At 45.5% G+C, this 15,236-nt stretch overlaps 1 protein-coding gene across 3 annotated transcripts in view; it reads right to left on the bottom strand.

Annotated features, from left to right (window-relative positions):
* Window positions 1-15,236, bottom strand: part of PCSK6 (proprotein convertase subtilisin/kexin type 6) — a 118,665-nt gene that overhangs the window by 52,434 nt on the left and 50,995 nt on the right. For all 3 annotated transcript variants that reach the window (XM_073304307.2, XM_073304309.2, XM_073304312.2), the window contains exons 7-8: window positions 11,437-11,609; window positions 1,739-1,951 (exon numbers count right to left, since the gene is read on the bottom strand). In XM_073304307.2, the coding sequence (XP_073160408.2) occupies window positions 1,739-1,951; window positions 11,437-11,609 (386 nt within the window). The remainder of the gene's footprint in view (window positions 1-1,738; window positions 1,952-11,436; window positions 11,610-15,236) is intronic.

A 15,236-nucleotide genomic window follows, 5' to 3' on the forward strand; every position in this document is an offset into this window, starting at 1 on the left:
GAGCAGTGGGGGTTGGATGGGTCGGGGGTTCTGAGGGGGGCAGTCAGGGGGTGGGAAGTGGAAGGGGTGGATGGGGGCGGGGGTGAGGCTGTTTGGGGAGGCACAGCCTTCCCTGCCCGGCCCTCCATATAGTTTCACAACGTGGATGTGGCCCTTGGGCCAAAAAGTTTGCCCACCCCTGCCTCAAAAGCATGTCCCAGTAGAGCATGATGTAACAGAAGAGGAACTAATATATCAAATGATCACCTGAATAAACCCTTCTGCCTGACTTCCCCTGTTGGTTTTGCAGAGTGCAGAGCATAAACTCTGCTTATACAGATAAACGTAAAAATAAGTTCACACATAATTTATACAGACCCACTTCCTAACAGAAAATAATGCAAATCAAGAGTTGTAGATTTGCGACTATAAAACTAGGCCTTTCACCTCTATCAAAATAATAGAGGGCTTTCTGTTTAAATAGCATGGCCATTTTAATTTCACAGCGTTTACAGAACGTACTTTAGTAAGGCTTTAAAAATCACATTTAAGATTGAAAATGATCTTCTCTTCACTCCAGACACACGAACACTTTTTGTTTTAAGTCAGCATTAAATTCCTGCTCATGGAGCACAGATATTACCGCACACCCCGTTTCCATGTAATACACGTAGTAGCTAAGGGGAAGGAATTCTATCCAAATTTTGGCCGTAATGAAGTTCCGGGGGTGGGGGAGTGGGAAGGGAGGGAGGAAATAAAACAGCTCTTAAGTGTTTACACCTACTGACAAATGTGGGCACATGCATTTCTTTAAACTTCTAGAACTCTATTGTGGTACATATCTGGCCCTTATTCCTGTAGTACCTCAGCACCTCACAATCTTTAATGTATGTATCCTCACAACATCCCTTTGAGGTAGGGCAGTGCTGTTATTCCCTCTTTACAGATAGGGAAGTGGGGCCCCAGAGAGACTAAGTAACTTGCTTAACCGTGTATTGCAGATCAGGGACTTGAACACAACTCTCCCAAGTCCTAGGAAAGTGGCCTAACCATGTTTCCTCTCTAGTGCCTATTTCAGGCTAAAATTATAGGAACTCAGATCTTTAACTAAAAGAATCCTAAGCTTTCATTTCAAAGGGTAGTAAAGGACACTAGTTGCATATTCCTATACTTTTGGAAGCTTGGAACATTTTATTGCTTTTCACTCAGATTAAAAAAATAAAAGGGTCCCGATTCTCTTTGCACATCAGACATATCTTGATGTTGTTCTATTGACATCAGCGGAGTTCACTGGTGTAAATCCAGAGAAAATGAGAGCAGAATCTGGCCCTACAGTTACAAAATTAAGGCCCTAACCCTGCAAACATGCACATACTCAACTTTAAGTGCACAAGAAGCCCCACTGACTCCAGAGAGAAGTACAGGCCTGAATGTTTGCAGGATCAGGTAAAAAGTTTTAAAAAAATCTAAACCAAAACCCAATGTAAATCCCAAAGAGAAAGTCTACTGAAGTAAGGACTTCTTCAGTACTTACTTCAAATAGTGACGTACTTGAATAGAACACCTTCCATCTCGCAGGATCTCACAGTGCTTTGTAAACTAGAATCACTTCACGCCCCCACTGAAATGCAGTCACCTCTGGGGTGAAACACAGCAACAGAACCACATAACATTTCCCGGCAGTTTTTAGGAGGAGAAGTGTGAAATGGCAGATAGGTAGAATTCAATTAACCATCTTGGAGCCGGGTATACAACTTACAATTTTTTGTTCATAAAATGCCCCGCTGCTGTAGGTTGTGGCGAGAGTAGACGCACATTCCTCTAAATACCAGGGCTTGAGCCCACTGTCCGTGCTGCTGCTGATGGAGATGGTGTAGATGCTGTTGGTGTAGCCATCACAAGAGCAGTAATCGCCTTCTCTGCCACCATTTCCTGAGGCCCAGACGAAAATGGAGCCCAAACCCTTACGACCCTAAACATTCAAACAAAAACATCTATAAGGAAACACACCATCCCCAAGAATAAACCTCAAACACCTCCTCTGGACAGAATCCACAGCCATCCTGGATCCCCTTCCCCCACTCCATGGTCAAACAATCCTTTAAAAAAAATGACCATTCTAAAAAAGAACCCTACTGTACTCAGTGAATATTTACACACGTCGCTTTTAAAGTGACTGGCATTCTTAAAGGCAATAACTATCCAAAAGGGTGGCAAAGCAGAAAAGCCTTGGATGAAGGGGCTTTATGGACTTCTACAAAATGATCAAAGAGCAAACATATTGGAGTTCCGAGGATCTCCTCCCTCAGCCAGGCTGAAAAATGAGGGCCACGCAGACGCCCGCCACAGTGGTGCTTTCGGGCAGCTGGCACCTCCAGCAATAGGGCTGAAAGCTGTAGGCCAGCTGCAGCTACTTCCTTCACACACCAGAGCAAAGCAAAGACCTGCTGTGACTCCCCTGCATGGTACACGTGCAACTCCAGTGGTCTGCAGGATGAACCAAAAGGAGAACTCATGAAGAATCAGGGTGGCTCCATTCCCTTTAGTTCATTACTCCTGGTGGGAAAAACAGAAAGGGAGGAAAGGTGCCTGAAGTGTATCTTGCAGGCTAACAGAGCCAACTTGTTTTACTGCCCTTTCCTCTAACTTTAGCTTACAGCCCACACTGGGCAAAGCAGTCACAATTAGCTCACTTGGCTGCTGCAGGTGCAGAGCCCAAGAGTCTGAATTCTGTCCAGATTTTAATTCTGCTGGGTGAGAAAGTGGGATTGGAGTGCCCAAAGAGATACGGGCTCTCTGAGTCCAAGGCCTCCCCCAAGCCAAAGGAAATTGTGATGAGAGGAGAGGAAGAAATTCAGAAGTGAGGGCTCCATCAGACCACTCAAAACTCTAATAGCAGGAGACTCCTTCCTCAGCCAATGGTGAAAATCCACTAGCCTCTTGGTTAAGAACAGAGGGGTGACATGTTAGAGGAGGATCTTTCTTTAGGTCACGTTTAGACAGTAATGCCATTGTGGCATGGACTCTAGATCATATTCAGCTCTCGTTTGCCCCAGTGCTAATCAGGGATGACGTCGATGGCATTAGGCTAGTGAACAAAATAGCGAGAGCTGTGTTTTGACACTAAAAAGCAACAAGCTCCCCCCACTGCTACCCCTGCCCACCAGAAGAACAATTTCCAAGGATCAGAGAGGGTGCGAGGTGCAATACAATGGTGACAAAGCTGGTTCAGCACCATCGCTGAACACAGCCCAGCTCAAACATGGACATCAGCCGGGAATCGTGTTAAACGTTAGCAGATCTGGAGGTCTCTCATGTTACCAGTTCCATCAGTGGGGAGGTTTTGTGGGGACACTACGCTGGGGTACGTAAGGCCTTGACTTGTCCTTTAAGGTAGGTCATGCTAATGAACGAACCATGTGTATTTTTGGCAATACCTGGAGGTCAGGGCAGCCTTTCAGTACTGGCCCGTCTATAGTTAAGGGCTCTCTGCTGGAGGATAAAGAGAAGGTCAGTGAAGCTACAGACGTGGGCAGAAAAGCTAGAGCTGTTCCTAACACTACTATTGGAAAACCATAATGTTGGTTGATTGGCATACACGGACATACACATTGACGTAGACTTTAGTACCTTTTAAAATAAGCTGTGCTTTCTTCTGATGTGAATACTTTGCTTTTCTATCCCACTTTCCACAACTTAAAAGCTTAGGGGAGACTGAATTAAGCCCACTTAGCTTGACAGACAGTCAATTCACAAACAGTAACGAAAGGGCTAGAGGAATGTCACGGGGATGATACCCAGCTGTCTTGGGTTCTCCCCTTATCAGGGAAGAGAGTTGGCATGTGTCAGGGAGATATTGTGGAACTAACCCAAGCAAGTCTCTGCCTACATATTGCAGAGAAATCCTTTCCTGCTTCTCCCTCCCCATCACAAGACAGCAAGCTTCCTCTAGCAGAATCAGCTCCAAGGGTGTATTTTATTCTGAGACTTCAAGGCAGAGGGATGGTTTATTACTTATTTCAGAGTAACAGCCGTGTTAGTCTGTATTCGCAAAAAGAAAAGGAGTACTTGTGGCACCTTAGAGACTAACCAATTTATTTGAGCATGAGCTTTCGTGAGCTACAGCTCACTTCATCGGATGCATACCGTGGAAACTGCAGCAGACTTTATATACACACAGAGATCATAAAACAATACCTCCTCCCACCCCACTGTCCTGCTGGTAATAAGCACCAGCAGGACAGTGGGGTGGGAGGAGGTATTGTTTTATGATCTCTGTGTGTATATAAAGTCTGCTGCAGTTTCCACGGTATGCATCCGATGAAGTGAGCTGTAGCTCACGAAAGCTCATGCTCAAATAAATTGGTTAGTCTCTAAGGTGCCACAAGTACTCCTTTTCTTTTTATTACTTATCTTGCTCTATTGCTGGGCTGATAATCTCTTTGTTGACCCTGCCTCTGGATACAAAGGGTAAATTGGGTTGCTTTCCCCGCTGTGTTTAGGTTTTCATTATCTTGCCTGCCTCACAGCTATAAAAGGAGGTTACTTCCATAGGAAAGATTAACAGAGTTGTCAGGAGGTCGGCAGGGAAAAGTACAGCTTGATAGCCAAATTGTTCTGCTGTCCTCTACCAACAGATAATTCTACCTCCATATGAAGTGTATTGAACCTTTGGTCAACCACTACTGGTACCTCAACATGCCACTTGCTAGCCCGGATTTAAAGTCTTTCTAGGGTTTTCTGGATCTATTAAAACTTGACCTCCTAATTCTGGTTTTTGGCAGAGTGTATAATGCAGTCAGCTCAAATGTGCTGGCTCTGTGTCCACAGGCCCTGGCAGGATTTCCATGAAGAAATAGATGTGCTTTGTATGTTTGGGTAGTGCAACATTTTGTAACCTGACACTCTTTAAAGCTGGATTTAGCAAAAAGGCGATATGAGGTGATTGTCTATTAAAAGATAAGATCCATCAATCTACTAACAGAAAAAAGCTGGACATCTCAGGGTACAGTCTAAGATTTTCGTAAGCACTGTTCAGATGATCTAGAAATCAGTCACCAGTTGTGAAAGGTACACAAAAGGGGAGTTTTATCACTGATTTTGTAGTTGATAAGGATGCCAGGAACTGACGTTTTTCCTCCTGTCCTTTGTGAATTACAGTGCCATAGCTAGAACAGTGCACGTTCAAGTGTTAATCATGATTTCCAAAGCATGGGCCTCCTAACTAGAGCTGCGTGAAACTTTTTGAATGAAAAATGCAGTCAGCAACCCCAAAACATTTTGTGAATTTGTGTTGGTTTCACCAAATTGTTTGTGCTTAAAAAAAAAATAAATCAAAGCAAGTCAAAAATTTTGTTTCCACATTTTTTAAATGAAACATTTCAATTTTTGGATTCAAAATGGTTTTCCTGTTTAGAAACTTCCTCCAAATTTATTTTAAAACATTTAAAAACGCACAGAAAAATCCCTCAAATTGAAACAAAACATTGCATTTTGACAGACGCCAATTTTTATTTTTAACTTTTCAATTCGCAAAATATTTGAATTTTGGTTGAACCCAAAATAATCTTCCCCCAATTTTTCAGAATTACCAGCCAACCAAAAAATTCATTATTCACAGAGTTCTCTGCCTCACACTCACATCAGAATATGCTGAGAATAGATGGTACAGTCCGATCCTTAATCTCCTGTACACAGAACCAAATTCTGTCCTGGCTTAAACCCCATGCAATAATAACTCTAACAGGGTGTAAACTAGCCCTTAAAGCCCAGTGGGGTTATATTAAGTCAGCAGCAGGCGTACGATAAATTTTCCTTCTGCCTGAGGAATAATAAAGGAAGACTCACCTCTTCTCCCTAGCGTTAACTGCGAGGAGGGAGAGGAGATAACAGAATGACTATTTCTGCTGTCTTTTCTAGCCATTATTGAGATAAAGTCTAAGCCTGTAACCCTTCTGAATTGGAAGCCAAGAAATGCTCCTCTCATTAGCTCAGAAACACCTAACTGCCAAGACTTCTGCAAGCAGGCTTAAAACACCCACAATCTCCGTATGAAACCACTGCTAAATCAACGGCATGCTGGCAACTGTTGCATGGGTTTCATAGTGCAATAAGAATTGGATCCAAACCCCACTGAAATCAATGAAAGTCTTTCCATTGACTTCAGTGGGTTTTGGCCAAGACCCTAATTGAGCCAAAACGGGCCTGCGTTAACGTGCACTAGGGAACTTTAAGTGTGTGCCAGCAGGGCCCACACGGGCCATTGGTGCCGGACATGCTAACGCAGACTAGAATTTACACCTCTCCGGTGTGGACTAATGCACCCTGTAGACAAGCCCTCAGTAGATTATCAGTCTGAAGTAAATTGTGCTGGATTCTTCCTGACTCAGTTTGATGTGGTTTTGACACCAGCAGGCCTGCCTTCCCTTTTTAATGAGACCAATTTAGAGCACAGGAGAAAATTCCCCCATTAGCTCAGAAATTAATAAGGTGTGGCTTAGAGAGCAAGCAACAAGCAGCTGAATTACACTGGCACAGGCCCATTGCTAAGAGATAATGGCTGCATTAATATTTCTATTAAAATTCAGTTGTAAAGATTTATAACTCAGCTGCAGCAGCATGCTTGGGCTAAAGGTTACAGCTAACCAGCCAATTAAGGGCGTTCTTCAGTAATTTAAAAAGATAGGCTTGGCAATTAGAATTTCTGCACGTAGGGAAAAAGGGTTTCCTGCTCTCAAGGTGCTTTGTGGCACTTGGAATTGGTTGTGAATACATAACAACGGCCTGGATTGTCCCCAAGGGGTCCCAGGAGAGTTTTCATCCTGCTAAGCTAGAAGCAAGAGAGGGGCAGGGAGTACTGCCCCCTGGGAAACCTCTTTCTCCTGCTGACTCCCTGCAGCTTTGAGGGGCAGGGCCATGAGGTTGGCCGTGCTCCCAGGATTCGTCCCCTGCCCCTGTGCACTCACTGGACCTCCCAATAGAAATTCAGACAGCGGCAGGGAAAATCCAGTCAATGGTAGCTTTTGCAGGAACGGTGATGTGTGGGAAAGCAAAGGAGCCAACAGAGGCAGGTTTGGTGAGTGCCTTCACGAATACACCAGATCTGCAGGGGTTGAGAGGCCTCATCCACCCCTCCTCCATCAGCCCCCTCAAATCATTGATTCCTAGCGTTTAAGGCCATTGCAGTCATCTAGCCTGGCCCCCTGAATGACAGGCCAGAGAATCCCACCCAGCCATTTCTGCAACAAGCCCATAACTTCTGGTTGAGCTGCAGCATCTCCTTTAGAAAGGCATCCAGACTTGAGTTAGCGATGAAGCAGCCACCCCGCTCCGCAGTAAGTTGCTCTAGTGGTTAATTCCCCTCCCTGTTATTTCCAGCCTCAATTTGTTTCCCATCCCCCTGAAGGGACAATCTGCAGGGAATTCTGAGAGGTGGTTCTCAGTTCTCCCCCCTCTCTGAGGGGGTCTCTGCAGAAAGAGGTAACATGGTTCAAATCTGGACCAGAAACTTTTGTAAGGGTCTAACCATGTCTCCTCCAGTGAGTTGAAGGCTTTTGATGTAAATGAAAGCAGCAAGCGCCGTCATTTGGGAAATGCTTGTTGAAGCCATTTCCTGACCATTGGCAGCACGCATGTGTGTGCGGGAGCTGCAGGGATCCAAATGGCAGGGTGTCCCGATCAGCTGCAGCAGCCTCCTCTATTGCACATCTTCCATACGGGAAGAAAAGAGTCTAAAGGGCAGCCTGTTTCCCCGATTCTATGTATTGACATTGCAAGAATTCACACACACGTCAATGAATCCCTCTGCAGACTGACTGCCCCAAACAGAAAATTAACATTGTCTGGGGCACGGTCAGAGTCCTTTCTGCAAAAGTCCTTGTTTTAGTAATGATACTTTGCAATTATGCATCCCTTTCACCCCAAAATTGCAACGAGATTTACAAAGCTAGGGAGCAGTTATCCTGATTGTACAGATGGGAAGCCAAGGCAGAGAGAGATGACGAAATTTGCTCTGGGTCACGGAGTGACTCAGCGACACAGCTGGCAACGGAACCCCAGCTGTCCTGACTCTCTGACCTATGCGCTAAACCCTGGAAGCTGCAGCTTCCTTTTCTGTAAACGTCTGATACATAGGTCATAGAAAGGTTATTTGAAGACAGAACTTCGGTCCTTCAGCTTTGCGTGTCTCCATTTTGATGGGCTTAATGGCTCTCAACAGGAGAGTTCAGCTCTGGTTAAGGGGAGTTCTCCTGAATTAACATTGCTTCAGTTCAGCGACGTTTCAATTTAGGTTTCGAAATGCATGTTTCTTGGGCTCGAGGTCACACTGGGTGCATTGTTACAAAGGATAAAACAAACAATGCGATGCCAAATGTAGTATTCCACACCCTAGGAGATGCCGGCCGTCTGTTTCACTACAGCAACGTCTAATCCCTCACAGCGGTGCTGAATTGGCCAGCAGGCTAAACTACTTTATCATGACAACCCCTTAGCGAGGGTTTATGCCAAAATGGGATATTCCCCACATTTCACTCCCCCCCAAAATTTAAAGTTGCTAAAAGAAAAATGAGGAGAATATGCCAAAGTAAGGCTTGAGAAAGAGGCCCGGCTTGTCCTCAAAGTCCCAAGAGATTTCTCAAGACCAGATTTAGATAACTTCAATTTAAGGTTCCCCAGGGAGCCTCTTTTCCTCCACATAGACTTAAGGGACCAAACAGCTCGCTTCAGTCTTTCAAGAAAGCTGTGACAAGTACGACTAGTCCCATCCAAAACATCCCTGCCACTTTCCACCTCTTCCCCTTCAGTGGACAGTACCAGAAATGGCACAAGCCTTGGATACAGAAGCATTTTCACCTAGCATGGAGCAGGTGAAGAGGGGTAGATTTCTGAAGGGTACCAAGAAAGGTCTTTTGCCAGGCGTAGTTGATTGTCATAAGAAATGCTGCAATAGTGCTTCCTCCAGAAACTCAGCACGGAAGGAGCTGGTTTTCCATACAGCACCCTCCCAGAAGATGGGGGTTAATCTATCCAAGTATGCTGTAATCCGCAAACCTCGCCTTTGAAGGTTCTGCCTGCAACTCTGCTCTCATTCTCTTACTCCTCGCCCTTGGATCTTGTGCATGACCCACACCTGATTATAAAGTCCTCAGAGCAGGATCTGGGTCTGCCTGTGGGTTTGTACTCCTACAGGATAAATCATAATGTCCTTAACATTTCCAAAGTCTGGGGAGGTGCCTGCGCCCAAACCAAAGGCCAGGATCCGTCACTCCTTCAAACTACTGCTATGTATTAATGGGTCCTGATCAGTGGTAACGTCCCAGAAAAGAGAAACCATCCCTGTAGCCAGTTCAAATCAAGAAGGCCACTCAATGCAGAGCAGCTGTTGAAAAAGCTCTCAGACATCAGGCTGTATCAGCAACAGGAGAGAGAATAAGGAAATAGAATGACATTGCTTTCTTCTACTTCTCATATCCTTCAACCACAATCATCATTTTTTTCCAGTGTTGGGCACGTTATGTGGCCTGGTCTGTAGCCCTGGCACTATCTTCCATAGTGCATGGTTCCTCCAGGAGCCAGCAGACCAAAAGACGTGCCATGGTTTGTATTTTACTGCAGTCACATGTCGGGTCAGTGGAGTGGCCCCGCTTCCACATACTGACTTTTGATCTACCCGCTCTTGTTCGGAAGGGATTTAAACATCTCCAAGTCAACCCCTGACACTGTATAAACCAAGCTTATGACCGGACCTTAAATAGTGAATTGACTTGGGCCATGTCAGCTCCAGGGAGATGCAGCAGAACATTCCAGAAAAGGGTCAAGAGAGGGATTTGTGTTTGGGGAAGGAGTATTTGTAAAAGGAGAATGGAGGCAGAGATGGACAACTGGAAGCTTCTGTTTATTCTCTGTCATAACACGAATGCCAGAGGTCACTCACTGAAATTAAATGGGAACAAATTTTAAGACGGATAAAGGGAAATACTTTATGCAACATGGAAATAACCTATCAAACTTACTGAGACAGGATATTAGGAGCTTAGTGAGACTAAAATAAGAGTGAGATCGTCACATGAACAGGGTCTGTAGTTATACTAGCCTGGACAGTATTACAGGCATGAGCAATCCTCATGCTTCAGGGTATGTGCTGATTACTAGCTGGGGTCAGACAGTAACTTCCCCTCCTGCTTCACTGGTGCACATAATTTGGTGCCCTGGAGCAAACCTGCAGGTCTAAAGCCTAGCACCTCTCTGACACTTCCAAAGCAGAGGGGAGGGAGACAGGAAGCAAAGTGTGCACCTCTCATAGCACAGCAGCCATATTGAGCACCAGGCAAGCAGCACAAGCAGGCTTGGAAACAATGAGTCCTTCCTGTTCCTTACTGGCTAGCAGGGCTGGTTGTCAGATAGAATGCCACAGTAGGAGATAAAGTGAGGGGGGAAGTGAGAGTGTGGGGGCAGTGGACTCTCCTCGGTGCTACAACAAAGAGATAAATCCCCCTCCCTGCAGCCCCCAGTCCCTGGGAGAATAAATCTAATTAATAATAAAAAATGAGCTCCCTTCAAATACTTTTGATTTATTAAGCCAACATAGCTTCTAGTCCAGGATTTCAAATTAGACCTGAGTCTGGTATGAGCTCTGGGCCATCTGTTCTCTCAGGGATTTCCCTGACACGGGGAAGTGCTAGTTTAGGCTGGTGTTGATCAGTGCCCTGGGGAAAGCCTTTTATTTTATTTTTAATGCCAGACATGTGCCTGGAACATCTATGCTGAGTAGATTTTATCAAGCCTCCCGAAGAGCTTTCCATGCATTGCTTTGCTGAGCGTGGAGTGGGGTTAGAATCACTCCTATTTATTTCAGAGTAACAGCCATGTTAAGTCTGTATTCGCAAAAAGAAAAGGAGGACTTGTGGCACCTTAGAGACTAACCAATTTATTTGAGCATGAGCTTTCGTGAGCTACAGCTTACAGCATCCGATGAAGTGAGCTGTAGCTCATGAAAGCTTATGCTCAAATAAATTGGTTAGTCTCTAAGGTGCTACAAGTCCTCCTTTTCTTTTTCCTATTTATTTGTCACCAAGTCCGATGAGCCCAAGTCAAGAACGTGAATGCCTCCATAATTTGCAGATCCGGGAGGGAAAGGGCAAAAGGGGCTCCAAGTCAGGATCTTGCAGCTAACAGCCATTTCTCATTTCTAGGGATGCCAGTGCAGCTCCCTATATGGTAGCCACAGCGTCAGATGTGGTATAGACAAGGCCTGGACATGGTCACCACTCTCTCAAGACGATTCTCTTGACCTTAACTTTCTTTCCCTTGTTTAACCTTCTACACCCTGCTCCACACTAGTCTTAGCCCCAACACACACACACACACACACACACACACACACACGAATGTAAAGTTCATATGAAGCAAAAAGGGGGGGGGGGGAACAATGTCTCCAATGCACTCAATTATCCACACCTTTTTAATGCCATACTCAAAAGCCTGTTTGGCCAATTCACCAGGTCCATCAACTGTCTTCCCATCATCATCTGGCCCCCAGCTTGCGCTGTAAATGTCAATGTAATCGGGTCTGATGCCAAGCGACTTTGCTTCAACAACATCTGTTACATCTCCATCTAACATACGAACGCCTAAAAGCACAAAAACATTAGACATTAGGGCTGAATGGCTTTTATGAAAGTGCAAGGATTGCAATCAAAGGCCTTTGTTAGAGGCTGCCGAGAACTGAAAGGCTTGTAATGTCTTGAACAGCTGAAAACAATGTCAGTGTGGGTACCCTAATGAGCTCTGCTGCGTGAAGTTCTTATGCTATTTTGGAAACCTTTCCCCCTCTCACTTTTCTCTCACTGTGTTGCTGATTTGATGGAAAGGAATTAAAAAGATACGTCATTTGGAGCGCTCTGGGTGTTCCGCTGCACGAGCAGGATTCAGAAAGCAGCGTGGTCCAGAGTGAATCTAAACATTTCCCCAGAGTTCCTCTCTCTCTCTCTCCAAGTAGCAGCACTCACAAAGTCACACTAGTAGAGTCCCACATCTGCTGGAGAGAATATGCCTTTAAAATTCTTTCAGTCATAAAATTTCTCTGTTAACAACTCCCCTCCCCTTATAATTACAGTTAATCAAATCATTCTGACGCCTGGAAGACATTCATTAACCTGTTTACTGAATACTCACCCAAAAGCCCCGTCTGAGAATGCATTTAGTTCATGCACTTTTATCAAGCAATAGTTACACCAGGCCCCTAAATGACACAGTGTGCCAGCTTTTGATCAGGGACAAGCTAACGGCTTCCCAAAGAAAAAGTGCTGAAAGCATTTGCTAAAAAGTAAACGAGACAATTTCTAGGGCAGACAAATCGCTCACTGAGCAGTAGGCTCGCATGAGCAACGTGATATGGGTGACTGTATGGGAGACTGTCAGGCTTCACAGTAAACGTAAGTAAAGGGTGGGCATCCTTGGGAACTTCAGAAGCCCCAGGATGAGATTTTCAAAGCCAACTCGGGATTCGGACACACAATTAGAGCTGGGAATTTTTAGATGAAATGTTTCTGGTTGGAAAACACTGATTTGTTGAAACGGAAAATGTTTGCAGAAACAGGAGTTTTAATGAAAGTTTTGTCAGGATGGCTTCTCAGGTCCAGGATGAAATTTCTGGTCAGAGAAAGAGGGAGACGGCAGAATAGGCAGCAGCCCCATAATGGGATATGGAGGACCCAGGTTCCAGTTCTTGCTCTGCTCTGGGCTATTGGCTGTTCTTGGGTGGGTGGGTGGAGGACTCTCTCTCTTTCATGAAAAATTTCAAAAGGTCTCCGTTTCGTACCAGTGTGGAATCCAAACAAATTCCTGCTGCCTTGAAACGTTTCATGACCTAGAAGACCTCTTGTCTTCCAGCTAGCCACACACACAGCTGGGAGCTGTCTCGCTAAACTCCTCTGGTGGCTTTGAAAATGTCAACCCATGTTCATATCTCCTGGAAGAGATGGCAAGAATTTTATTTGTAACTGAATAAAGATTCATCAGTCCCTTGAAATCAAGATGAAAAAGTCAGAGAGGGGAGAAAATCCAAACACAATATCCAAAACGCAGTAGGACAAGCAGACCATTTGCAGTCCAACCTCACAGCAGCTCCACCAGCCATCTGCAAAGTGCCAGCAAAGTTGCCCAAGAGATATGGTGAGGGGGCAAAACCTGATCACTGGAAAAGAAGCCTTCTAAAGCTTGACATCAAGATGCTCTAACTGCCATGCTGAAGAGGAGGAAAAGTGGTAGGTGTGAACGCACATTTCACTTCAGCTCAGCCTCTTTATCATCATTTTTCTTGACGTCTTCCTCACACCAATACATAAGGGACCTAGGTTTTGGAACAGTGAATCACTGACTGCGAAGACTAATTCAATTACAGAAGTGACAGAGCTGGGAGGGCTTATTGGGTGAAGCCGCTTTCCCAGCCATGTGAAGCATTCCCATCAATCTCAAGAGAGGATGCTTGTCTGGCTCGTCTCTGCAGCACGAGGCAACTTGATGGCAAATGCCCAATGGGAAGACAGAACAAAAAAGGGGAATGGAGCCAATTTAAGAAGATGTGGCAAAGGTATAACATTGTCACTGAATCATTGATGTTAAAGACTCATAAGACTGTGCTGCATTTCACTGGGAAGCTCCAAACCAGGAAGTGGTAGTAGACGAAGAATTCAGTTTATCGGGAAACCAAAGAGATGCTGTGAAACAAATTCAGCCCTGGTGTAAATACAGCATTGTAGGCACAACCCCAAGAATTCAAAAATCATGAATCAGGCCCCCAAAATCATAAGATTGTTTTTTAAAGCTCATGATTTTTAAGCCAAACAATAGACTTGGGTTTTGTTATTTGCAGTCTGGCTTTAAAGCCTTTAGGTTGCACTCACTTCACATTTTCCATCTCCTCTGTGCAGCCAGCAGGGCTAGAAACTTACTTTTAAAAACCAGGAGCTGAGATTCTTGCAGATTCACTTGATTCCAGCAGCTGGGTATTTACCAAACATTCCAAATGTCAGGAGACTTTCGATCAAATCACGACGCTGCGAGGGGACACACCCATCTCCCCTGGGCTGCAATGGGAACTCTTTCCCCGGTCTGATTGGGGATGTGCTCCTGTAGGGCAGGAACTGAGCTGAGAAGCCTGCTTTTGTGGCGATAGGTGTTTGTAACTAACACCACTGGAGTGTGACAGTTCCCTGCCTGGGGAACACAGCAGTGGATCAGCTTCCTGGATTTAGATAGCAGCAATGGCTCTCAAATTTATTTTTTACCACCAGGCCCCACTTTGATCAATGTGAGCGAGTTCAGACCCTGCCTTCCCATGCACTAGAGACAATGTTCACATACATCGCCTGTTAATGGAACACTAGGCTAAGGAAGTATATACAGGTTGCCTTTGGCTTGACAAATCCCCATGGCGATGGAAGAGGCTGTGTCTGATCACAGAGGTTATCCAGTGGGGAAAGCCTGACCCAAGGTGAAACTGGAGTGAGCTGTGAACCACGCTATGGGAACAAAAAGAAAAGGAGGACTTGTGGCACCTTAGAGACTAACAAGTTTATTTGAGCATAAGCTTTCGTGAGCTACAGCTCACTTCATGGGAACAGAGGCTCCAAGGAGGCTGGGTGGGACAAGGGTTCCAGGGGGAACAGGCTTCAGAGGGGAGTCCCTGTCCCTTCCCCACCTCTCTGCTAATGAGACCCTGGGCCAACTGGTTGTCCTCAACCTGGAAAGCAGAGGAGAGGAGTCTCCTTCCCTCAGTGCCAATGCCACGGCATCCAGCCACAGTCAGGAGTGACTGCAGGGGGGCCGTGCTCAGCTCCTGCGGCCCTGCTGGGTGTGTAGGAGAGACGCCGCAGTCGGAGCTGGAACAGGCCCAGGGAACTCGAAAGCCGGTCTCTCTCTCACCGGCAGAAGTTGGTCCAATAACAGATATTACCTCACCCATCTTGTCTCTTTGGTGATTTTAATGGCTGTTTGCACTGAGGTGAGACATGGATTTTCATAAATTCATAAATTCCAAGGCCAGAAGGATCCCTTGGGATCATGTAGTCTGACCTCATTTTGTGTCAAGACTTAATGTTTTAAACGCCTTACACTAGGTTTTGATAATAAAACACCCCAAGGAGGGACATTATTGAGGCAAGAGAGCCTGGCATGGAGAGTCTTTGGGGTACCTGAGAGGAGGAAAACTGGGGCAGGGCACTCAGAGCCCCCCATGGTAAGAGGGGGCTCTCAGA

Source organism: Lepidochelys kempii, chromosome 10 (assembly GCF_965140285.1).
Source record: "Lepidochelys kempii isolate rLepKem1 chromosome 10, rLepKem1.hap1, whole genome shotgun sequence".
Lineage (NCBI taxonomy): Eukaryota > Metazoa > Chordata > Testudines > Cheloniidae > Lepidochelys > Lepidochelys kempii.